A 25,063-nucleotide genomic window follows, 5' to 3' on the forward strand; every position below is an offset into this window, starting at 1 on the left:
TCAAAACATTCCCTTCACAACGAAGATAAGCATGCTCCTCTCTTGAAGTATTAGAAAATTGAATAAATAAACTCTCTGAGCCGAAAGTGCAACCCACTCGTTGAGTGCGTTTGCTTTCTACCTGTTATTTTTCGGTTGGCCTCGACTCTGGGGCTTGGCTTGCTCGTTTGTACACCGTTGCATTAACGCTACCAACAACTGAAGCTGGGTAGACGCTGTAATGCTGCCGAAAAACATCGGAAAGCAATTTCATGCTCCAGTTGTTTGTGGGTCTCGTTGATTAGTCAGTTAGCGAAGGCAAAGCAAAGGCCTTCATCGGTACGAGTAGTCGGAGATTGTTACCGTCTGCTTCTTTTTTGTTGGTTGGTAAATTTCCAGCACCGCATCAAGCCCAATCAAGATGAAGCACCAAACGCAATTTTCAGCAGTTTGCTGCAAGGCACGGGCTGGTTGGAAATGATATCGAAGACAGCCCATTATTTATGCATAACTTAAACAAGATGATCGAACCACCTGCTGCTGGTGATAGACTGATAGCGCTATGAGAGTATGTAAACGGTTGAATAATAATACATTATCTGAAACATCTTTTTAAAGATCTTGAAGGAGAACTTGATCTGTTTTGAGTGTTCTTGGAAACTGTTGAGGTGTCTGAAAGTACTTTGTTATATGACAAAAATACTCCAACTTAGATTTGTTGCTTTTCCTGTGTATGGCTTAGATTTGCTCTGTTTGTGTGTTCATTTTGAAATTCATCGTTGCACTACACGTTCATCCCATGCTCATTCACTACTCAACTGTCACTACAACCCAACGATGAACCTTTCAAATCGACGAACCAATTCGGTTCATTCCGAGCAGTGGAACAGCTGAGAGCATCTCCAACACGAAGGTATTCATCCTTTCGTCCCTTCGCTAGGAAATCAATGAAACTGAGAGCAAAACACAGCACATTCCGAGTGGCCGGTTCCTTCTCAAAACGTTTCCTTGCGCTCCGTGGCAACCTTTCGAATCAGTCCGATGGAATACGCCCGCGTGGTTGGTTGTGGTCGGTGCACGGAGACAACGTTGAATCTTCCCAGATTGGTGATTGATTTAGTTGCTCGGAGGGTTCTTCCAAGGGATTCGCTTGTTTGCTGAGGAAGAGGTAGAAGAAATAGAGCAAAATAACACAGTGCGACACTTTCATTCCCCGTCGAACCCGTCATTAACCGTCAATGGCAGCGACGACCAGTTAGTGAGTAGTGCGGTTGAAGCGAGCCCTTTGACAGGTGAAGCAAATTGTTCGCACGGGTTGGGATTTTTCCTTCACCACGTCGAGCTCGATATTCCAAAGGATTACGCGAATCATACGGTTGCATGGTTTCGTCAATGCGGTATTATAGTGGAGAGGACCGGCTGAAGCATGATCGAAGAAAGAGGAGAATGGTGTGAAATTATTCAACCCGCATAACATCGTCTGTGCGACCCGTTTGCTTCCGCTCTCCTTCAAGAAGTGGTGAAAAGCGAAAGAAAGCGTAGTATAATCCACTGGAAATGGAAATTTCTTTTCACACGGTTCGCTGCCCACGTTTAGTATCGCCGCGGTGGTTTGGTTGCGTGTGCTTGTGAGTGTATTTATGTGCTGTAATTTTCGGTTGATATCATAAAAAGAAGAAAAAAAGTATGTTCAAAAATCGTAAAAAAGTTGTAAATAATCACAATTCCTGGAAATGTTGAAAATAATTAAACCGGCGAGCGCCAATGTGTTTTCCAATGGCACAAAATGAAGAAAAACATAAAAAGATGTGAACGAAAATTGTGAAACCATTTGATGAAAGCGTAAAATTCAAGATGAGAAGGCGATAGGCTTCTCGCAAAAGATTATCAGTAATCACAATAAATCATCAGCCAGAAAGGTGATTCGATGACATGGCGGCTCATTCATCATCGAAAGTGTTTCGCTATACACAGGTGTAAGTGGAGCCTTCCACTGGAGAATGATATCAAGTTTATGCGCTGTGTGTGAAAGTGTATATGAGTGTGAGCGATACACAATTGCTGAATGGTTTCATAGACTAGAAGGATAAAATACGTGGAGTGGAAGAAAGTTATGATGTAAGTTTACTGTAGGTTACTTTATCTAGTTTCGTGTTCTAATTTGTTTTCGTAAATTGTCCCAAATTAGAAATTAAGTCATTCAAAAGCTCATGATTAAAGAAAAAGATATAACATAAGCTTGTGAGTGCCCTTTAAGATGTAACGCCTTCGCTGCAGAAGTCAAAGTGAAGGACTGCCTAGATGGCGTAGGAGTCGTTTACGGTTGTTACCATAGTTTTCTCTTAAATAAACTTCGTGATAGATCGCGATGACCTTCTATACAGCCTACAGGCCTTATCTTTCTCCATTGGTACGCATGATGTATAGCTGCTTGACCTAGACCTAGCTGATGCTCAACTTGTCTGGAGCCTTACGGTGATGCTTAGCAGAGGTAGAAACAATTCATCCTACACAAACAATGTGAAGTGATTGAGTTGCACAGAGTCTGTTAAAATGAAGGATTGATGTAAGATAGAACTAGAGCATACGTTCTGTTCGGGCTGTCAGATGTAGTTGATTAATCACTTAAAGCTAGTTAAAGTATAACTTTTTGTTAATTGTATATGACTACAAAAGGACATTTTCGGTTTTTTCACGATGTAAATCAGTAAAAGTTCATTCAAAAAATTTAACAAAAAACAACCTCACACAACCACGTCATATCACGGAAGCCAGTGTGACATTGAAGTTGATTGAGTTTTACATGAAGTTAATTCCTCCTTCTTCTATGGGCATTTTTTTGTATCTTCTCACACAAACTTGCATGCATCCCATACGTCGTTAAAAAAAACCCCCTCTCCAGTGTGTATGTTTGTGCACGTTTTGTTTCCCCCACCGTTTGGCATGACAACAATATTTACCAAACGCCGTACACGTTGACGTCAAATTTATGGACATCATCAACGAGCAAAACGGTCGGAAAAAACACGCCGAAAGGGTTACGTTCGTGATGCTGCGTCAAGATTTTACAAAACATCAACCAAAAAAAAGGAAAAAAACTGGCGGTTACACAAACCCCAAGAACAAAAACATTCGATCACCGGCACTCGATGGTACATGCATGCCTCTTGTTGATGTTGATAACAACAGGGTCATGTAAACCTTTTACGAGCGATTGAGCATGTGGGGAAGTCGAGTTCGGGGAATTATGTTGTCTTGATTTGGTTAGCAAGGGTATGGGCGAGAGCTTCTGGGAAGGAAGTTTACGTTGCTGTTGTTTAAGCTAGTGGCGTTCACGTTCCTTTTCCTCGTGGAAAGCGCTTGAACAATGGGCTTGTTAGAGTACCGGCCTCGAGGGTGGTTGACATGTTGGGCAGGGATTCAAAAATAATAGCGGTCCATGCTTTGTTAATGATGTATACGCTGTCTATTTTTTGTGTTTTATTCAGAGTTGTTGTGGTCTGCGCCACGTTTTTGCATACCTTTGCCAAACATGTCAACCTTTCAAAAAGGGCCCATCATGCACTTACCGCTGTGAATGTGCTTTAAAATAAGCTGCTAAGCCATACTTAAAGCAAACCACCCGCACAAGCCATTTGATTTACGGCCCGCTGGCTTTTGGCTAGTGGGTGTGTATGTGCATTTCATTCCCACAATGAACTTTCTTCGTGAAGCACACTTTACTAGCTGCAAATACGGAACACCTTCCTACCTTGCGCTGCACCAACTACTCAATTTTCGTTAGCTCCGGTACCAAGTACAGTTTGAGCTTCCCTGCAGGAAGTAATTTTACATTAGGACAATAAATCCTGATGCACCTAGATAAACACCTGCATGGGTTACACCGTTTCGCTGGCGTATGGTTTTTGCTCTTTGCGTTTGCTTTGGTAGCTTACAGTGGGGTGAAACTTTCAAAATATCATCCTTCCTGTGGGAGCTAGTTCCGCTTGCTGTAACATGTACTTAGTATTTCAAGCGTGTATTTTACAATGCAAATGAATCTCACTCAAATTTAAATTTCTCTGCCATCAACTAGTATGATTGAGGATTATTTATTGTTAGTTTGATGGTGAATTTCCATTCCTTTAGGTGTTTAAAAATGCAACTAGTGTGATAAAATATACTAGTTTCATGATTGCAAATAGTATTTCTAATAAATCACTTTCAACAAACTTTGCGACACTTCATACAAACATCATGCAATGCTACAATTCCAAGCTTCTTAAAGCTGTATCGATCGTGCAGTTTTGCTCACACAAATACATTCCTCATGACCTAAACCAGGGCATAGGTCACCATACTCCCATTTCAATTTCAAATTCCTCACGTACGTAATCAACTGTGGCAAGGCAAGTGTAACGATCAGCAGTTATGCAAATTACATGAGTTGTTATGTTCCATTAGTTTGCGATGAAAAGTTTCGCTCCCTACCTCCGAAAAGCGAACCTCCTGGTGGTGAGTAATGCAGTACGTGAAAAACTGAGTCTTACAAATCATTTTTCTTTCGTAAGAAGGTAAACACATTACTCTCATTCTACTCTTAGCGAACGAGTGAGTGAAACGGCACAACACAACTGCTGCAAAGGAATGATCGAAAAACGCAGCACGCTAATAATTCAGGTTGCGTGTTTGTGATTTATTTTCGGTCCCACCGAATTGCGTCCACAGGGAACTGGCGGCACGGTGGTAACTGCGGTGACAAAACCTTCCTTCGTCCTCCTGACCCTCTACCCCATACAATGCTGGACGCCAGGTGTTGTCGCCGGTTTGTTTGTCTGGGGATTTGTAGCAGTTTTTCTCGCCAATCATCGACAAGTCATTGGAATAGCGCTGATGATGGGGATTCCTTTTTTCTGTCCTTTAAAGACACTTCTGGGCAGGCAAATGACCATCATCATCATCATCATCATCATCAAAGTGTGGATCTAAACAGGTAAAGGCTGTGCACGATGGTCCATCAAATGAAACATTTCTTTTCACACACAAGCGAAGCTAGAAGAGAAATCCCAACATCAAACCGTGCCATAGGAGCACGGACGAGCATAGAACAAACATGAAACACAATCAATATCCAGACGTGCCGACTCATTCCATTCGATGGCATATCATTCTTCGGTATGATTCGGCGGGTTGCCCAAGGTCCTGGTAACATGGAAAGTCATTAGATAATCGTAAAGCAAGATTACATTCCCATTATGTCTTTATGATACATTTTTATGCTAATGACTTATCATTGGTGATTGTTGCGGCTTGTTGTTTGATTCCAAGCATACGGAGCAAGGTCAGTGGAAGGTTTTCCGAGAAAAAGGAAATGATTATTCCTGCAAGCGTACAATACTCCGAGCTGTTACAGCTGGATGTTTCGCTGGAAGTATAATTATGCTTCTAGAATTTCGAGCCCTGGGTGCCGGGATTCGATATGATTCGTTATAATGTCTGTGTTAAGGCTTTAATATGGACGATACAGGTACTATCTCAAGAAAATTTGTTTTGCAAATTTACAGCACCTGTATATGCATACCAAGAGGCAAACATAAATAGAGTGCAATTCATCTCTCTGTCACGCCATGCAAGTACTCGTCATGACATCTACGCAAACAATGTCATCTGGTGTAGTCTGGTTCAGACTTTACTTCTACCAGTTCGTCACACAACAACATCAATAATAACGACCTTCTTCTTCATTTGTCACACAGCAAGGAAATCTGTGTCCTGGCTGTCTGAGGCGCTTCTCTTGTATTGAGCTCACGTACACGAAGCAAAGAGCCTACGGGAGATATCGAACGCAGCCGATCTCTAAAGGAACTGTTCATATTTCACTTTTTACACAAACTTTCCATAGAGATAGAGCGTGTCCTATCTCTACGTGAATGCCACTACTTCTTGGCCATGCAAACTGAGGCCTCAATGTAATGGCTTTTTCCAACAAACTGTGCACATGGGGTTCAGTTTTCTTGAGGCACTATCGAACGTTAAGCTTAAGCTTGCTTTCTGCTCTCGAGCTCCTACCATGTTCCTTGTCACTGTCATTCTTCAATGTTCAATGTTACTGCCATCCTTTCTCCGTCGAAGTGCATAGACCAATCGCCCACGGACACCCACTCGCCGGTTGTTAACGAACGTGTTTACAAAGATGTTGATCGAATGAATACATCCTCACGATATGAATACCGGCAAGAGCTGTCTCGTAGCAATGCAGCGGATGGAGAAAAAACAAGAAGAGCCCTTTAGAAAGAATAACGTCAACCACAAGACAGAGGAGCGATAAAATGCATACACTGAATGATACTCCCCGCCTTTCAGGACGTTCCATTGACGCTGCAACGTCAGGTAGGTGGTTTCAATTTGTCACCAACGTCAGTCTAGCCATCCCTGCGCTTCCCTGGTTGGTGGTGAAGGTGGTTATTTGCGTAAAATCTCGCATGAATGAGCCTGAATGCATGGTGCCAGGGGATGTCTTATATGCACAGATGGCTATTAAAAATAGAATGTGCAATGAGACTTTCGCACGATGGAAGGGAATGGTTAGCTGGGATAAGAGTAGAGCTACATATTGCAGATGGCATCAGTGCATTCAATCATTCAGTTGGTGTCATAATGAAAAGACCCTCGAGGCAGAAAAGTCCACAATAGCCCAGGTGTGCGTATTAAGAGTTGTCTATAACTAGAAATTACAAAACAGGAAAGCAGAAACAGAGTTTTGAAACACAGTTCTTATGTTGTTAAGATTTTGGATAAACTTTATACAAAGTTTTATGCTTACTAATTATGTTGAAATCTAAAATAATAGACTCTCCCAATACTATACAATCTCTCAACTATGTATCATTCCTTTTCACTTGATGTATCTCCGTTGTGGTTACTCGTTTGTGAAGGAGTCCTACCTCAATCGACAAGTGCTTGAGTACTTCATCGTACATAAATATATCCCAATGTGATTTCCCTGCTTACTTGCCTTTTTTTTATTGGACCCCCAGAACGGAGCAGCAGCAGAACCGAACGAACTTTCAAACACCGAAAGAATAACATCCTGCGGTGAAAGCGGAGCAAAAACAACTCCGTTCCATGTTCCCATTTCCTTACAATTCTGTCAGGCTTTTTTATTCACTTGCACTACGCTAACAGCTCCTTCCGAACGGAAGAGAATAACTCAACATAATAGCTGCAGGAAATAAGAACCTTTCCTTCATGAAGCATGATGCTTCTCTCTACTGAAAGTTCTGCTCTGTCCTTAACCTTGTCGGTGTTGTTACCGGCGAATGCGGCTGTGCTGTTTAGAGAACTCCAGCACGAAACGGTCTTGATTCTATGAAATGAATCACCCTGGACCTTTCGTTCCTTGAAATTCTAAGGTACCTTAACTTTATTTGCAGAACGTTTAGCGTACATTAATACTGAAAAATATTTACTACTTATTTTCAATCTTCTTCACTGTACTACGTAATATAATTGAAGTTTGTGACATGATGTTTTTTATTTCCCTTTTGCAGTCCATGAAACAGAACATCCCGCCCGTAGGAAGTGAAATAAAATATTCATAATGTTCGAAGAAAAAGGCCAGTGTGGTAGTGTGTAGTCGACGACATTTCTGTTTGTGCATTCTCAGAATGTTACCAAAACAACGCCATAACTAGGAGTGGGAACGAAGATCAGGACGAAAGCTCGCAAACCAAAACAAACTCACCGTTTACGTCAACAGTGCCGTCAACTCAATAGAAAACAAAAAAATGAAGAAAATGTTTTTCCACATGTGAAACAAAATGCAATGTTAAAAAAGTCGTAAAAAATAGAAGTTGTGCAAAAAATAGATTTTTTTGAAGTGTTTCAAAGTGATTCCCTGTGTATAGTGCCATATTTATAAAATCTTGTGTATGTTGTTTTTTGCAGTGCTTAGCGTCCAACTATGAAACATCCTAATGTGTGTTTGTGCAGTGAAACAGTTACCTAAGTATAGTGGGAATGAAACGACGATAAAACATCCCGTGCATTCAATCCAGTGCAGTGACAGTGTTTAGCTAAAGTTTGACTACACGTAGATAGTGTTCAATTTGCTCACGAAAAGCAACGCAATCCCCTCCCCGTACCCCACACCGACGCCCCAGTTAGGTTAAATCAAAAGCAGCCTAGTACAATGCACCCGAATCAATGTCCTTCCATCCAAGCGGACGGCAGCGTCGAAACGCACTCGAATCAGTGCCGGAACCGTTCACCAAGCCAACGAAATGTATGCTGAACCGACTGCAGGACAAAGGCAAACATGACCGAGCGCGCCAACAATGACCATTAATCGACCGGCGTGCGATGTTCAGCAACATCCTGCAACGGTACCGGCACTAGCCAGCGTCTGCGACGACGAGGACGACGACACGACCCGCACCGGAAACCGTCTGTTCCGGCTGCAGCAGCAGCAGGGTGGGCTGCACTCCCTCCGGTACCAATACCGGTTGTCGTTTGCTTTTGTGCTTTTTCTGCTGCATCTCTGTTCGCTTGCCGGCCCTGTCCGGTCGCATCCACGCAATGAGAAGGAAAACTTTGGTAAGTAATTGAGATTTCATAACGGTTATTACAGATGGGTGGGACGATGCGCATGGGTAGATAGCGGGCAGCGCAATTGTGTTGTGATGCAAGATAATGATAATGACTTAGAAAGTGTCTTCGAGTGGTTGTTAGTGCTTGGGATATTATGTTTTGCTTTTCGCTTTTCTTCCGCCTCACTAAGAGGTTTTATGGAAAAAATATGCACAAAGTGCCCGTGTCCTGGGTGACCTTCTTTATGTTCCGTTCATTAGTTTGTTTGTCTCATATTTTTAGTTATAATTTTTTACCTTACTTTCTTTCATCAGATATCATTATTATAGTTTCAGGTTCTTCATAACGCCATGCGATAAAAAAAATGGTAATTTATGGTAAAGTTGCTTAAAATACCTCAACAAGACATGGCATTCTTCCAGCAACCATTTTCCACGAGAAAAGGTCATAATAATAAAGAGTATTAAAAACTATTATTCGCCTTTCAAAGTTTTTCTCTACCAAAACGAAGCTTTATATTAAATAATCCTCATTTAAAACGAACAAACATTGGTATTTCCAATAATAAGCACAGAAGTATTCCTAAAGCATTAGTCCTTTCACTCATTTGCGCTTGATCTCAACTCGCTCCCGAGAGCACCGACCGTTAAAGAGGAAGCAATTTCACGCTAGCATTAAGTTGCATCACCACCATCACCACCACCACCAGCACCAAAGCACCAAAGCTGGAAATGAGTTGTGAACGAGAAAAATGATTTAATAAGAATTAGCAACCATGGTAATGAACTTCAATCTAATAAACTCTCCCGGACGACACCGGATAAGGTTTCCCGGCTGCTTCCAAGTGCTGCTTGCACTGTCGTACGGTGTTTCCAACCCCGTTTTTTCCAACCGAAGAAATGCTTCGCTTTTTTGACTTCATACTGAACAAAAAAGAAGAAAAAGCAGAATAAAAAAAAACAGTCATGAGCACTGTAATTACAACCGAACAACATTTTTGCTACTACGTCTTCTGACGCTACATGAGCAGAGAGCTGTGTCATGATGGAGCGAAGCGAAGCGCTGGCAAAATGGCGCTTCGACGCGTGAGCCAAACGTGGGCAACGGGATTCCCCTCATTGCCCACATACGAGTACGATGCTGGCAGTGTTTTATGTTGCCATACTTCAAAGGATTCTCATGATAAAGTGTGTTTTTATGTGCGCGTTTTTTTGCACACCGAACACTCATCTACTCCATGTCGGCTTCGCTTCGCCTGTACATTATTGCCACTTGGCGGTGTGGATGTCTTGCTCTCTTCTGGGCGGGCGTGATGAAATTCGAGGGCTGATTCTTGCTGAAGTTTTAGTTTCTTGGTAAACGAGTTTTAATTGTTTCGTTCAAGTGGTTGCACAGTGTGATATGAGTTTAGTTATTTTTCAGAGTGGAGTTAGATTAACTTCATTTTTTACTTAGGAAAACGGTATAATTTAAAGAAGTTTTGAAGTTGTGGATAAAACTTAATATATTACTCCATAATCAACTTTTTCAATTCTTCCACACAGAACTTTTAATCTTGTTATCCTTCATGTGCTTAGAATTTGTTGCTTTCGCTTCTTCCATACTCGTTCCTTTGATGAAGTTTAATTTGTAAACATCAAAACCTCCCCGCTACCAGTATGATCAGGTTTAATTAAACCGTTTGTGTGCGAACAGACAGCGTCCACGGGCCTGCCCACGCCCGAATGCAGAGCCGATGGCATACGATTCTATCTTACCCATTAACATGAGAGGGACAGAGCTAATACCCCGAACGTACCCGAAAGGTATGCATGGTTCACTCATCAGGATCTAAAGGCAAGGACAAGGCAAAAGAGACACAGAAAAATTTCCTCACGGCTACACATGTCCTTTTGATGCGTTGTCTCTGCGTCTCGCTCGGTATCACAGCGGCATACGGCAGGTAAGCAGTACAAATGCTGCTACCTGATACGCACACATATTTATCGAACACAACTGTTCGGTACGGCTCGGTAAACTTCACGAGGACGCCGGAACACAAGGGCGCAGACATTTTCATGATTTTGTATGACTTCGGCTGTTTTGGACCATACGTTTAGGCGCAGGCTTTCAGTCTAATTGTCGATTGCACAATCCACCCGAGCATGTGCAAAGCAAGAAACCCATACATTTTATCACAACAGCAATAGCAACAGCACAAAGTAAGAACCACTGTGAACTGTGCACCGGGAAAGAACGGTTCATCCATCATTCGCAAGAAAGGTGCACATGTACTTGAGGGAAAGTTTTTCATCACGTTCTTTACACGGTTTTATTACTATCAACAGCATTCACGCCGGTGCGTTTAATCAAAAGCATCCCAAAGCGAGCAAATGCTTACGGTGGAATGTTGCGCTTTCTTTTAATCCCTACCTCATTGTAGTTGATGGAAAAGTATTTAATTAAATACTATTGCTTTAACCGTACCCAGTTTAATCAATAAAGACGACTCGGTGCAGCAAAAACAACGAAAACGAAAACAAAAACCCTCCCGATCAAATAACCATTCCACGCTTATCGCGATGATGGTTTTCGCGGTTTCAATTATCCCCCAAAGTTACGCAATCACGATTTATTTAAAGTTCCGCCACCCAATCTTAAGCTAGCACCAAAAAAAAAAAAGCTTCGTCTTCGCGCAACACGCCACATCTAACGGAATCGAACCCCGTGCCACGGACGGTTTCGGGTGCAACTTTTAAGCCTCGTTCTGGTGAGCTGAATAGACACCGGAGCCCCTGCAGGCATAATCCACCGCGACCGCGTGCCACATCGTGTCCACAAAAGTTTCGCTGGCTCGCTGGAAAAACCCCGAACTTTAGACAGGCTGTGAAGCTTCTTGGCTATCCTTGCTCCTTTGCCGGATAGCCGCAAGGATGTGGCCGTAGAAGAATTTGTGGAAAAAATTAAATTAAAACCAACCCAAACCCTCCCCCGCTCCTACTCCATTCCCCACTATCTTCTGCGCTTGGCGTGGTACGCCGTGTCCTGGGCCTAAAATATGTTTCACCAAGTCGCTTCTGCTTCAACAAACCGCTCGAAGGCTCGAACCGGCCCCAGCGCTGGGGTGTGGGAATGTGGGACTTTCTCGCCAGGATTTTCAGAACGGTCTACAAATTAAACGAACAATTGCAACAATTTGGGTAGCAGCTCCCTGCTTTGTGGGAGCGGTGGATAATAATAATGGAAGCAAATTAAATTGCATTTCACCAGCGGAAAAGCGGCGTTTGCTCGTGACAGTTGTACGCTGCTGGTGGCGTACCGGATGGAGTGAATTCAACCGTAGCAAAAGGCATCACAGCATTGAAACAAATGAAATGGATTTTAGCAGTAAATAAATCGAATTTATACTATGTCCAATCACTCCGAGGATAATGCTGATAATACTTAGTACGATAACATCACTATTTCTGCCTCAAAATTGCCTTTAGTTGGGTACTAAACACGATATGTCCCTTTAAATTTTAACATCAAATTTGCTTGTACTCTCAAAATACGGAGCAAAACGCAAAGCTTTCCCACGCTCAAGTCTACATACAAATAAAAGCGTAAGCCGCCGGGCTTTCCAGTCCAAACCCCGGGACAACAGCAAAACACCAATAAAACCGGGCTGCCATAAAACTGTGATATTTCTATATTTTGACTTCTTTGCATCGTCAACCCCGTGCACAGCCAAACGCACTGCGTCCCGAGTCGCCCCTGGACAGAAATACTTGACGACCAGTGTCGGGCCATCAGATTACTACCGCTAAAAGTCAATCTGAAACGGCGTATTTCGTTCTGCAGAAATTGGGAAACCAGGCGTAAACGTCTTAAAAAAAGCGGGGTAGCAATAACACGAGACCAACGAGAAACAGGGGGCGTCACGGAAACACGACCGGCGGCCCATTTAGATCGCTAACCATCCGGCAAAACGGAATGGAAGCGGTGTGGGCGTTTGCGTTTCTCAAGCATTGGAGTTGTTTTGAAACGTGTTTAAGAGGAAGAAGAACCATTTGCCCCCAAAGAACGTACACCGGCTTGCCCTTATTTACCTTGCGAAGCAGCGCCAGCATCAGTTACGGTCGCTTCACAGGCAACCTAAAATGTTTTATTGTGCCGTATAAACTTTAATGCTTATAAAGTAAGACTTATATGGTGATGAAAATTTACATCTGCAAACGCTAGCACAATGGCAAAGGTGCTGCGGGCGGATTGGAATTTTAATTACTGCTTTTTCCCCCCTGTATTGACTTACTGCTTACTGTTAGAATGAGCATCGAAATGCTCACCTACACCCCTACAGCTCGAACAAAAGCGATCTTTTGCTAAGCGAATTGTAACGATAAACGACACCTCAACATCTTTTGTGTATTCTGCTCACCTTAAATGTGTAAACGCCCCTCCACTTCACAGTTAAAACCACCGACGTGGAAGCAATCGAGGACCAGCAAGCTGTACTGTACTGTCCGCTTCTAGCGTCCAACCGCGACAAAATCAATATGGTGCTTTGGTTTCGTGACAACGCTGGAATTCCTTTGTACAGGTAAGTGATATCCTTCTGCCCATCTGGAGTTGCTCCATTTTCTAATCCAGCTATTTGTGTTCAAGAATGCAATATCCCTGCAATATAACGCTCGCTCCCACCTTCATCCAGTAGGGAGGCACTGCATCGATCAAAGTCGTCCAATGTGAAGTCGCTGTGCATTCTGTTGCACGGTGTGAGTGGCAAAATATTTTCCCATCACCTGCAAGTGGCTGATTCGCTGATGGCCGAATGGCAGCCTCGGTTTGTTGACTTTGTTGTGCAACGCTCCATCTGCTCTCTTATCCCTTGAAATACAACTCCCGTTGGGGGGTGAAAATCAATCGAAAAAGCTGCCCGTTCAATGCAACGCCCGCTGCACTAATCCTTCAGCCTGCAACGGGGTTTACGGCGCTGCTCTTTTATTATGCGGCGAACGAACCTCATTTTACACTTCATGAAATATAAAGCGGAGACTGCACTGCAAAAGAAAACTGGGACGCCCGGCGGACCAAATCCTCTTCAAAACCCCCTAGCCGATGTCTTTCAGCCGATGGGAGATGGGTTGAGTGTTGGAGTGTCTGTATGCATGTGTGTGAGTTTGAGGATAGGGATACATGGAACATAAATATTCCCACTAGAGCTCGAGTTTCATTTTGCCTCTTTTCCTGGATGAACGGTTCAGCAATGCAGTTGTGCAATGCATCCTTGTGCACCAAGCAAAGGGCTCGGTACGGTTGAGCTTGGGAAGATTTTCCAGCACCACCCAGAGCAGGCCCCGGGAAGCTTTTTGTGACTTCCGCTGGGTACGTTTTGCATCCGTGCATCAGCACTGCAGCGGCTGTAAGATGGAAAATTGATAGCCCGGACAGGCAATAGTTGAGTGTGCAATTTGTAATGCTTCCAGCTAACAAATTGACGACAAATCGTTACACAAACCTCAAGATAGCATGTGTGTATAAGTCGTTCGATTGGGTAAATGTTTTCACTAGTGTCCTTTTGACAATTTGTTTAAAGAATTAACCGTTTTATATAATTAAAAAAAAATACTTTCATATTTAAAACTATATCTCAAGTTATCCTTATCAGTTTATAGCAATTGCAGAAAAAATGCTCATATCAAGGGTGAACGATTAACGCTTTTACTCTTACACTGCTGGCCAATTTCGATATCTGATAGTAGACCAACGACAACGTGCAGAAACCGTAAGCGGAAGAGACAATAAAAAAGATAACAATTTATATAAAATCACTTGGACGCAATTTCCCACTCGGATTTCCTGCAACGAACCCTCTGAAACGATTCCGAAAGCGAACCAACCTTGAAAGAAGTTATAGAACCGCTCGAACAGGGGGAGGGGGATCGGGCACTGTGTCCGGCCACTAGAACCCGTCCAGCAGCATAGAAATGATTCTCCCAGTGTATCCACATCTCTTACATCCGGGCTCCGTTTCCGGTTGGTACAGAGAGCAGTGTAGAAATAACCATCCCGTAAGCATCTCGATTGGTTGAATGGCCATGTGGAGGGAAATATTGCCCAGGATGATACTTACAGGGCGTGTGTTTGGTTGAGCAATCTGCAGATTGCTTGAAAGAAAGAGCTGGGTTTTTTTTGTCTGTGTGTGTTTGGTTGCAGCAAAAAGAAGAATATGAAGGGTTCTGTAATGGGGTTTGGTCAGCAACCCATTACTGACACTCCGCCAGCACTGTAGTACGGTTCTGGGTCACTTACCGAGCGGAGATTACTGTGACAATAGCATTTGCTGAAACGAATTCTGCTTGATTTGGAGCCGGGCAAGCTGATACGAATAAAGTGTCGCCCACCCCATTCCAATTGAAGGCAGCAGAGAATATTTTTCTCCTCTATCAACTGGTACTGGGATTATTTCATTGTTCAGAAGCCATCACCCCGAGTTTATCGGCGGGATATCCTGACCGACCGTATACCGGTGGATGAGACAGTCAGAAATGAGATTTTTTTCGTCCATTTGCTTTCCCAGCTTCTCCATTGTTTGGGGTAAATCTTTTTCGCCCCATGGTCGCACATACGACAGTGAAGCGGATATGGATGCCTGCAGTTGTATCCGGGCATGAGCTGAGCTATCTAGATGTTGGTGGCTTTTTGTGGTCGAACTTCAAAACGATCGTCGGTGTGAATGTGCGCATCAAGCGCTAAGCTCTGGACGTATTCTATTGGCTCACCGTATCAAAACAGACGATATTGAGGACATTAAAAATAGACACAAAAAAACGGATCATGTGCTGAACACTGAGGAACCATCCTTTTGAAAGTAATTATCATCTGAGAGTGATAAAGCCCTACCGAGATAAACTAATGTCAACAGGGTAGGTGTATTTATAGTTAAAGATGGTGCAAATGTGATTTGAAGCGTTTAAAAAAGCGGCCAGCTCGTAAGAATTAACTGCAAAGGGTTTAAAATGTCCGTTAAGCGTTACGTACTACCTGCACCATTAAGGGTTCGATTTTCCTCCAGTAATAGCTTTTGGTTATCATCTCACTCGCTATGTTTCCCCTTCCCCTTTGCCAAACGTAACAGCCTCGATGTACGTGGAAAATCGCTCAACGATGCTCAACATTGGTCCGCGCCGCAGGTGTTTGGTCCACGTGCCCGTTACGTGATCGAAAGTGATCCAGCGTATTTGGAATTGAACGTAAGTAGGTTTGCCGTTATTTCGGGGGGAGGGGTTTGTCACCACTCCCCACACTGTTATTGCGTAAATGTAACCCCATAACTGGAATCTCGATTGTGCCATCGATGTGGGCCTTAACGTGACGATGACATTGTATGTATTTGCACAGGAAATTAAACGTCACGATCAGGGAATTTATCGCTGTCGAGTTGACTTCCAGAACAGCCAAACGCAAAGCTTCCGCTTCAATCTCACCGTGATTAGTAAGTATTAAAAATAATAAAACAATCAGCTAGCTGAAGTGGAGCTATATGTTAATTTTTTTTTTGTAAAAAAAAAACGTTCCAGCTTCTGCTACATCTAACTGCTGCGCTACTTTAAACATGTCTCTGTCACATTGCCATATACTTCATTACCTTTCTCTTTGCTGTCTCACACAAACTTTTGCAGTACCGCCATCGCAACCCGTAGTTCTAGATCGCTGGGGACGTGTCATAAATAGTACAATAATAGGACCAAAGGAGGAAGGAGATGATATACTGCTGACCTGCCGTGTAGTTGGAGGTAATTTATGTTAATTTGCACACTCTTCTCTAGCTTCAATTATGTTTTAATAATAAATGCCTTTCTGCCATAGTCTTTTGACCTTTTTGACTTAATTTCTTTCATTGCTTACTGTTAATACAGTGACTGGCGTCATGCTAAAGCGAAGTTAATTTAACTTTTCACTTATTAAAACCAACACAACCAGCTCAAGTGTCCAGCAAACAATTAAACAATCCCTGCAAACTAAACTATAAAATTGGCTTTGTCAACATATCACTTAAAAACCAGCTTTTACACAAAGCCCTCCAGATCCGATCTCGGACGAAAGTGAAGCAAATGATTAACTTAAATTGAGCACAAAAGTGCCGCGAGACGTCAAATGCGCGCAAAGAGGAACGGAAGAAAAGCTTCCCATAGAGCAAAGCAAAGCTGCTTTAGGTTTCTTTTTCTTTTTGAGCTTCTCATCTTCCTACACCCCGTTCATTTCAAACACAAACATAAAAATTGAGTAAGAGTGCACATAGAGTATACATCAAAAAACCCAAAGTGCGCACACACACACACTCACAGAAAAAAAGTAAAACGAAAAGTTGATCTGGCACCAGCTGAAGCTGGTCCCCCGGAGGGGAGCTTTTTCCCGTACTCATTGGAGCGTACTTAAAAGTTTAAAGTCGACTGCAGATGTTTCACGGTCTGGCAAGCTTTCGCTGATATTTGTTTGACTATTATTTCAGGCCAGCAAGTGAGATTGAGTGGGGGGGGGAGAGCAGGGTGCGTTCCAGGAAATATTTCTCACCGAACGCCAACGGGACGAAGCTGAGCTTTGCGCGTTGCCAAGCGCCAACGCTGCATATCAGCGCGGCAGTGGAAAAGTCCGCTAGGTTGCACGTGAGCATGCAAGCTGTACTCGTGCTCAATTCCAGCACTGAGTACGGATTTTTGGTGAGTTTTTACGTGGAAAAACTACCGTCAAACTGCAGGACAAATTGTGGATAGCTATTCGTGCTTGAACTGGCACCGAAAGAAATGGCAAAGCTCGCAGTGACTTTAAAACTATTACAACCCATCCTTTCCTTGCACCTGCAATAGGGGAAAACTTTATTGAACTAGTTCAATGGCAAGCGATGGCAAACGATGCGAAAGGTATGCATGGTTGGTAAAATTCTGCTCACATACCACCATGCTAACGATTTTATAATTCTATTGAAGATGCATCTTTCGTACGGAGAAAACCGCTCGCCCACGTTCCCGGAAGCAGGAAATGTGAATTTAAACGCTGCAATGGATTTGCATACAAATTCAGCATTGATTGAATGTAGCAAAACGAGTGTGTTGTGAACGAAGAGTGACACGGTGATAAAAACACAGCGGCGAATAAAGTGAATCACTGGAAAGTGGAAACGGAAGCAACGGTTCAAAGTGCTTCCTTGTGCTTCTATGCTTTTCGCAGTATTTGTGGAAAAAGAGAGATGGAATTTATTTCATTTAAAAATATATAGATTTCAAATTTGATTACTTAAAAAAAGCGTGGTACTGGTTGACAAAAAATAAGCAAAAGCAACATACTAGGCAAGGCAAAGAAAGACATTTCATTTCCCAATCCATTTCGCACACGCTTCACACAAAACATTGCCCAGCAATGGAATTTTTCCTATCATTCTTTTTTTCTTTTTGTGTGCAATGTCTGTGTCAGAACTGGTATTACTCCATCCTTATCGTTCTCTCAAACACTCTTTCTCTTCTACTCACGTACTCCCGCTTTCTTCAAACAACGCCCATTATCACGCTACAACGTTATCGCCCGTTCCCAGGCAGACCGCAGCCCGATGTGCTCTGGTTCATCAACGATAATCTGGTGGATAATCAGATCGAGCAGAACACCGGAAACATTATCGAGAATCGTCTGCTGTGGACATCCGTCCAGCGGCACCATCTGCACTCGGTCTTCACCTGCCAGGCGTCCAACACGAAGCTGATGCAGCCCCGTACGAGCAAGTTTGTGCTCGATATGTACCGTAAGTGTTAGTGAAAAGCGAGCCGACGGTCGACAATTTCACCGCAGCACCGTCTAGGGTTTGCTAGGAAGCGTAAACGCACCCAGCGCTAGGAATGAGTCCTCTGATCGGATACAGGAAACTGATCACATTTCGTTCGCCTCATTTTCGCATGATTGAATGGGTCGGAAAATGTGTGTTTGCAATTTGCAACAAGGAATAGAATATCTTCATCATTCTTCTCTGTTCTCGACGAAGTGACTGGTACAGAGGTTAAAGACTCGTTCAGATTCTCTTTAAAATTAATACGCTTTCTTCTGACAACAGCTCGTGTCTCGAACCACATATTAGGCTCTTTCTACTGTCAGAATGATGAAATACCCGTCCAATCCACCGAGAATGGTACCAGGTCCCTCCATTTCAAATCAAAATTTCTCAAAACACGCAACCCTTCAACTGTCTTATCATCAGCGCAAACCACAACCCAACGACCCAAACGAACGAATAAAACGGCTCCGGCCATAACTCTTCTCCAGTTCTGTAACCGCAAATGCATTTCCATCTCTCTCTCTCTTTGAACGCAACAAAAACACACACACAAATACCCCAGTAAAACCGTTGGCGGTGAACATTCTCAACGCAACGGAATCGCTTTCCGCCCACAAGGAGTACCAGATCGTCTGTCAGTCTACTGGGGCGCGCCCGAACGCGGTCATCCAGTGGACCAAGGGCAAGAAGACGCTGAAGCGCGTCAAGGAGCACGCAGTCCGCAACACCACCTACTCGGTGCTGACGTTCGTGCCGACGGTCGAGGACGACGGCCGGCTGCTCGGTTGCCGGGCCCAGAACCCGAAGGTGGCGGGCCTGTTCCTGGAACACTTCCAAAACATCAGCGTACACTGTAGGTTTGCGAGTTCTGCGGGACGGGTGCTGCTGACTTCTTCTCTACCTCCGGACGATGATTTCTATTTCTTTGATGAATTCCCGTAACAGATCCGCCGGTGGTGGTGCTGCAGCTCGGCTCTACGCTCGCGATGGACGATATCAAGGAGGGTGACGACATCTACTTCGAGTGCAAGATACAATCCAACCCGTCATGGAGAAGGTTAACCTGGTTACACAATGTAAGTACACCGGTTCCGGTTGGCGATGCCGCACATTGGACGCATTCCAATGTTTCCGCAAATATTGTCCATGTTTGCCCTACCCCCCATCCCCCAACACCATCGGTTCCATTCAATTTGATGACAATGATGTTGAATTCCTTTGCAATCGCTCTGCGTACATTGAGCAGCGAGGCTCTCGGAGCTCTTTTTAAGAGGCCGTGCTTGCTCCTTGTCGTTACGGGAATTACGGGTCATTATTGTGTTCGCTCACGTTCGTCGCATCATTCTGCCCAACTAATACCCATCCCAAGCCATTGCCTTTGGCTGTTGGACATTCCTTCCGAACAAATTTCCGATGAATTCCAGCACATGTCCCAATCCATCACCTATCCTTTCGCCCTCTATCATCGAGCGTTGCCCGAACTGGCAAAACCCTTTTTGCCGAAGAGCAAACATAACGATACCCGTGCCAAGGTCCGTCCCATCGCGCAACAACCTCAATTACAGCTCAAATTTGCATAAATTTATTGGCGAACCGGTTCGGTCTGGTACACTAAACGATCGCTATCGCTTTTGCCGACCAAAGCTCGCCGCTGGCCCTTAACATCGACAGTGATGATTTGTGCCGGAATGTGGCTTCACCTACCCCCGTCATGCTTAGAGCGGTTTTGAGGCGGTGGCTGGCCGCCGGTCTCAATTACGTACCGATATGTACGACCGGGGTTTTGCGGTGCAGTTACTAATTTGCTCCGGATACAGTTTTATCTCCGAATAGTATTGGGTCTCCCCATGATACTGGGTACGATCCGTCCCTTTGCGTGCGTATCGATCGATCGGTCGGGGGCCGATAGGGTGACACAACGCACACACACACACCCAATCAATTTTACAAACCATCAGCAGCAGCAACACCAGCTCATCATCATCATGAGCCAACCGTTTTCTGTTTAATCAATTTAATCACCAGGGAGTGCAACTACCTCAGAACTCGTCGTCGACCAAAATCGTTCGATCGAACCAGAGTCTGGTCATACAGAAGGTGACGCGATACTCGAGCGGTTCGTACCAGTGTGGAGCACTCAACTCGGAGGGTGAAACGCTTAGCAACGAGATTGTGCTCAACATCAAGTGTAAGTTGATTTGTTTTGTTGCGACGGTGGTATGTGTTTTTTATTGGTTTTGCTGTTTACTGTTCGTTTGCAATTACATGTATTTAATGATAAGAACCCTGAACTCAAGTTTGAATGCTCTACAGAGCTTTCTAGTGTTAAATGAGTGTTCATTGCAAAAAATGTTACTTCAAATGTCACTGACAGCTGTCAAAAGCTTCTTCAAGATTGCAACTAGAGGGCGCTGTTATTAAACGTTATTCATATTTATTTATGTTCCGTACTCGTAATATGAACTTTAACATAAATTTTAAATTGTTGTATGTATCTGTTCTATCACTTTCAGATGTTCCTCTCTGTGCAACGGATAAGATTGTCAGCATCGGTGTCTCGCTGGACGAAACGATTACCGTAAGTTGTGATATCATCACGCACCCACTAGCGAGGTAAGTAAGAAGTGTTGTGCTTACTCTTACAGACCACATACCACACACACACTACATTCCCATCGATACAATTCCACGCAATCTCCCCGGAACTGATGCAACCACTACACCACTGTCCATCGATTTCTCGCTCTCCTGCAGCAAGTTCTACTGGCGCTTTGAAAACTCGGAAGAGGTGCTGGAAATCGAGCAGCATCGATTTTCCAGCAACGGTTCATCGAGCCAGCTGCACTACACGCCCGCGAGCGAACAGGACTACGGCACCCTGTCCTGCTGGGGCACCAACGAGATCGGAACAATGGCGGAACCGTGCATTTTCCACCTGATTGCTGCCGGTACGGATGCAACCACTTAATTCGGTTTGACTGTTTTGTTTTTGTTATGTGTGGCTCTTCCGACTTCCCCCTTGCCCCGTTATTTGGCTGTACTCGCTCCATACCAGCACCAAGTTTGCATCTCATGAATAATGAAAGGAACACTGCAGCTCGTGCTGGATGGGATCTGCTTTTTTGCGTACATTTTCCCTTCGTTTTTATTTGTAGAATAAGGGTCCGCCCGCTTGATTGGCCTCATTTGCGCGAGAAGAAAGTGGGATAATAGTGGGGAAGGAAGAGTTACGATAAATTACGCGTTGTTTGCATCATGCAAATTTCATGATAATTTCCATCCGTTCGATTGTGATGTGTTTGGGGGGGTTTTTGTTTCCGTTTTCTGCCGCCAGGTTTGCCCACCTCGGTCATCAATTGCGCGTGGCGCAACTTTACCAACTCGTTCGAGGTCAACTGCCACCAGGGCTACGATGGGGGACTGAAGCAATCGTTCGTGCTGGAGATGCTTTCCAGCCGTTACCCAGGGCACAGGTAAGGGAAAAAAGGCGCGTTCCTATTCTTCAAGAAAATTTCCACTGAACTGTGCACACAATTCCCACTCACACACCGCAGCATCAACCTTACCAACGCGGAGGAGCCCATCTTCAGCATCACATCGTTCGACCAGCTCCGGCAGCAGCTCCCCCCGGCCGGTCACCACAAACCGGACTCGCTCAAGCTGTACGTCTACTCGGTCAACCAGAAGGGCCACAGTCCACGTATCTTCATCGCCGATCTGCTCATACCGGCTGCACCGGAGGAGGCGGCACCGTCGCCCGATCCCAAGTCCAACCTGCTGACGCCCATCCTGATCGGTCTGTTCCTAACCATCCTGCTGATCATCGTCATCATCATCGTTAGAATTTATCTGAAATCGAAAAGACTTAAACAAAATATTAATAAAGAAAAGCGATACACGGAGGAGTCAAAGAATACGCTTCTGCTGGTTGACATAGCGAAGGTAAGGTAAGCGCCCGGAGCGCTTCCGCTTACGGCAAAACCGATTGTTTGTGTGCTAATGAGAAGTTTTGTCTGCAGAAGGACAAACCCACGAAAACCACCAAATGGATGAACAACGTCGGCAGCAGCATCAAGACGAAAACCAAGGTAGAAACTATCGACGACGAGCAGGATCCCGATCTGATACCGGTAAGTAGAGGGCTACCGGCACAAACGGCACAAAGTTTTCCGTTGAGGTTAGGTTAGGAGCCGGCTGGTGCTGACTTCTCCCCAAAACTGTCATGCCCGCTGGTACCGATATCTGTTTGACAGGAGCGATGCTTTTTATCAAACCGTATTTCCTTATTCCTGCTCCTATTCTGCTCGCTATTGGTGAAAAACTTTTCCAACCCAAAACATGTATGCTTTGCGTTTTCTTCCTCTATCTTCTCTCCCCACCCAACCAATCAGTATCCTCGGCTGACGGACATCCACCAGGAAGAGCTGATTCCGATTAACTCCACCAGCTCGGCATTTGCCATCAAGCACCAGCAGCTCGCCCATTCGCCCCAGGAGCTGGAGCTGGATAAGGCGGGCCGGGAGAAGGGTCCGGATCGGTTCTACCATCAGGCCAACCACCATCCGCACGGGCACCAGTCCACCAGGACGGGCGCCGGGACGTACCGGGACGAGGAGATCTCCGAGGCGGAAATCAACCTGAAAGGAATTGAAGACTTCCTAATGACAAACCGAGTTCCGGAAAGCTGTGTGTGATATCGATCGACGTTCGCTAGGGTTCGGTGGGGAGCTGCTGTATGAAACGGCAAGGGGCATTTCCTTCCCTACTCGTGTTGGTCAGTTAGAAAAGACGTCTCTGCAACAAAAAAAAACCCACTCCCACAATCGGTGCTGAGTTAGTGTCGTCTTTGTACGTTTTCGGATTGATTCAATTTGTGCTGTCTATCATTCCTGCTTTTTTTTTTTTGTGTGTGTCAGTTTTGTATGTGTGTTGTCCGGGTGGGGAGTTCAGTTCATTTCGTACGCAGTTGTATCGCTCTTTTTCCCCCCACCGTAGTGGGGAAAGTTTCGAGCCAACTTCGGACAAACTGGCAGTGCATTAAATCAAAAAGTTATTTGCAAAACTCCTCTTCATTTTCTCCACTGTGGATTGTTGCTGAGTGGAGTGTAGCTAAAAGTAAAAGCACTTCCCTATGATTTGAGTATTACAGTTGGGGAGATTGAGAAGTGTGAGACAAGGGCAGAAAAAGAAATACAAATTTGCAACAAAAATCAACGTTATTGCTTTCTCCGTTTTTAAAGCTGTACAAATCGGATTCGTAAGCAGCGGGGAATAGGAATAGTGTGAGCGCTCGCTCGCTGACTATTCATGTTCAAGCTTACAACTTACAACAAAACCCCCCTTATTAAGTAGGAGCTCGGAGTGTTCGAAGCTTCGAGTAGCTGGATACATAATATTAATAATCTTGGAACCCTTCAATGTATAAAAGAAAACCAACGCAAAAACTGTGTAGCTAAAAAATAATAAGCGCATCTTTAAGCTGCAAACCGAAAGCAACGTGTTTTGCAAACTGAACTCAATGTTTGACTCGACACAACGAAAACGATCGTTTTGAGGGGGGGGGGAGTGAAATGGAGCATAATGCGCCAACTAAAAATGTGTTTAGCGTAAGGAATAGATGTGGAGGAAAGAATAATTTTCACCCCATAACTAATACAAGCTCTAACACAATATGGACGTGTACCTAACTAGGCTTGAAACGTTAAGTTTCGTTACGGAGCGACAAATGAGCGCTGGGTGGATGCGGTGGAGGAACTCATTATTGACTCATTATGTTTACTTTTATTGGTCATATTCTAAATATTGTATTATTGTAATGAAGAGGAAAACGACGGTATCGTGACATTGTTTGTATAATAAAGAATTTTTCAATAAAAAAAAACTGGTACATGGAGTCAACTTTCTTAAATAATGAAAATTTACGATCATATCACATTTCTTCAACGATTAATTAAACTTCTATTGGTTCATAAACATTGGAGAATTTTAACGCAGCGTTGCACAGTTTGTTAAGCACCAAACACAGCGCTCTAATGGAAAACAACCAAACCATACGACCTCTTTGCAATTCATGCGTAAAACGCAACCCATAAATTATCGATCGACTGGAGCGCAAGTGACGGCACTTGAGCAAAAAAGGTGACATTCCCTACGGCAACCCTTTGCGTATCCTTTTGCGCAGAAGTTCAAAAGCCCGGAAACTTTTTAAACGTGAACCCTTTCTCCTCTCTCCACACACTCAGTTCATTCGAGCTCCCAAGAACGCTTTCTTTTGATTCGGACTTTCATCGTTTTCCAATTTCTAACCTTTTATTCCTTTTGTTTTTGTTCCTGCAAAGTGTTTGCAGTCCGTCCCATTACTTTACCTTCCATTACCTTAAAGCGAGCGGAGATATTTGAGACATAAACACACCCTGCTCAGCAAGAGGTCCCCCGGAACCTGTTGATTGTGGGAAAGGATAAGCAAGGGACCGAGGGGGGGGGATACTCTCGATCACGTTATGGGTTATTTGCTTATTTTGTTTTACATACCCTCATTCAATCGGCAAACAATTCTGTTGGCTTACGTTTATTGTAAAAAGGTGGAGATGGGTTTAAGGTTGGTTTGGGCCTCAGCGCATACCTCAATTACATAAATCTTAAGGATAGGAAGATAATGCCGTAGACCCGTACTTTCTATCGGAAGTAGGATTACTAAAGCGATTGAAAATAAGCCAATCATATTCGAGCGCTATC

The 25,063-nt window shown here is 44.0% G+C and overlaps 1 protein-coding gene across 6 annotated transcripts; it reads left to right on the plus strand.

Annotated features, from left to right (window-relative positions):
* The first annotated feature begins 1,022 nt into the window (after positions 1–1,022).
* Positions 1,023–24,221, plus strand: LOC120902697. Of its 6 annotated transcripts, XM_040311670.1 has the most exons (17): positions 1,698–2,097; positions 7,509–7,532; positions 7,906–8,553; positions 12,979–13,108; positions 15,647–15,761; positions 15,910–16,003; positions 16,191–16,304; positions 18,098–18,301; positions 18,891–19,181; positions 19,274–19,404; positions 20,354–20,516; positions 20,842–20,941; positions 21,083–21,276; positions 21,663–21,801; positions 21,883–22,270; positions 22,348–22,458; positions 22,720–24,221. In XM_040311670.1, the coding sequence occupies exons 3-17, from the start codon at positions 8,295–8,297 to the stop codon at positions 23,020–23,022; spliced, it is 2,736 nt and encodes a 911-aa protein (XP_040167604.1). In that variant the 5' UTR covers positions 1,698–2,097; positions 7,509–7,532; positions 7,906–8,294; the 3' UTR covers positions 23,023–24,221. The 6 variants fall into 6 exon arrangements, with proteins under 6 accessions (XP_040167601.1, XP_040167602.1, XP_040167600.1 ...); XM_040311667.1 differs by lacking the exons at positions 1,698–2,097; positions 7,509–7,532 and adding an exon at positions 1,023–1,086; XM_040311668.1 differs by lacking the exons at positions 1,698–2,097; positions 7,509–7,532 and adding an exon at positions 1,030–1,237.
* The last annotated feature ends 842 nt before the right edge of the window (positions 24,222–25,063 follow it).

Source organism: Anopheles arabiensis, chromosome 3 (genome assembly GCF_016920715.1).
Source record: "Anopheles arabiensis isolate DONGOLA chromosome 3, AaraD3, whole genome shotgun sequence".
In the NCBI taxonomy this organism is placed as follows: domain Eukaryota; kingdom Metazoa; phylum Arthropoda; class Insecta; order Diptera; family Culicidae; genus Anopheles; species Anopheles arabiensis.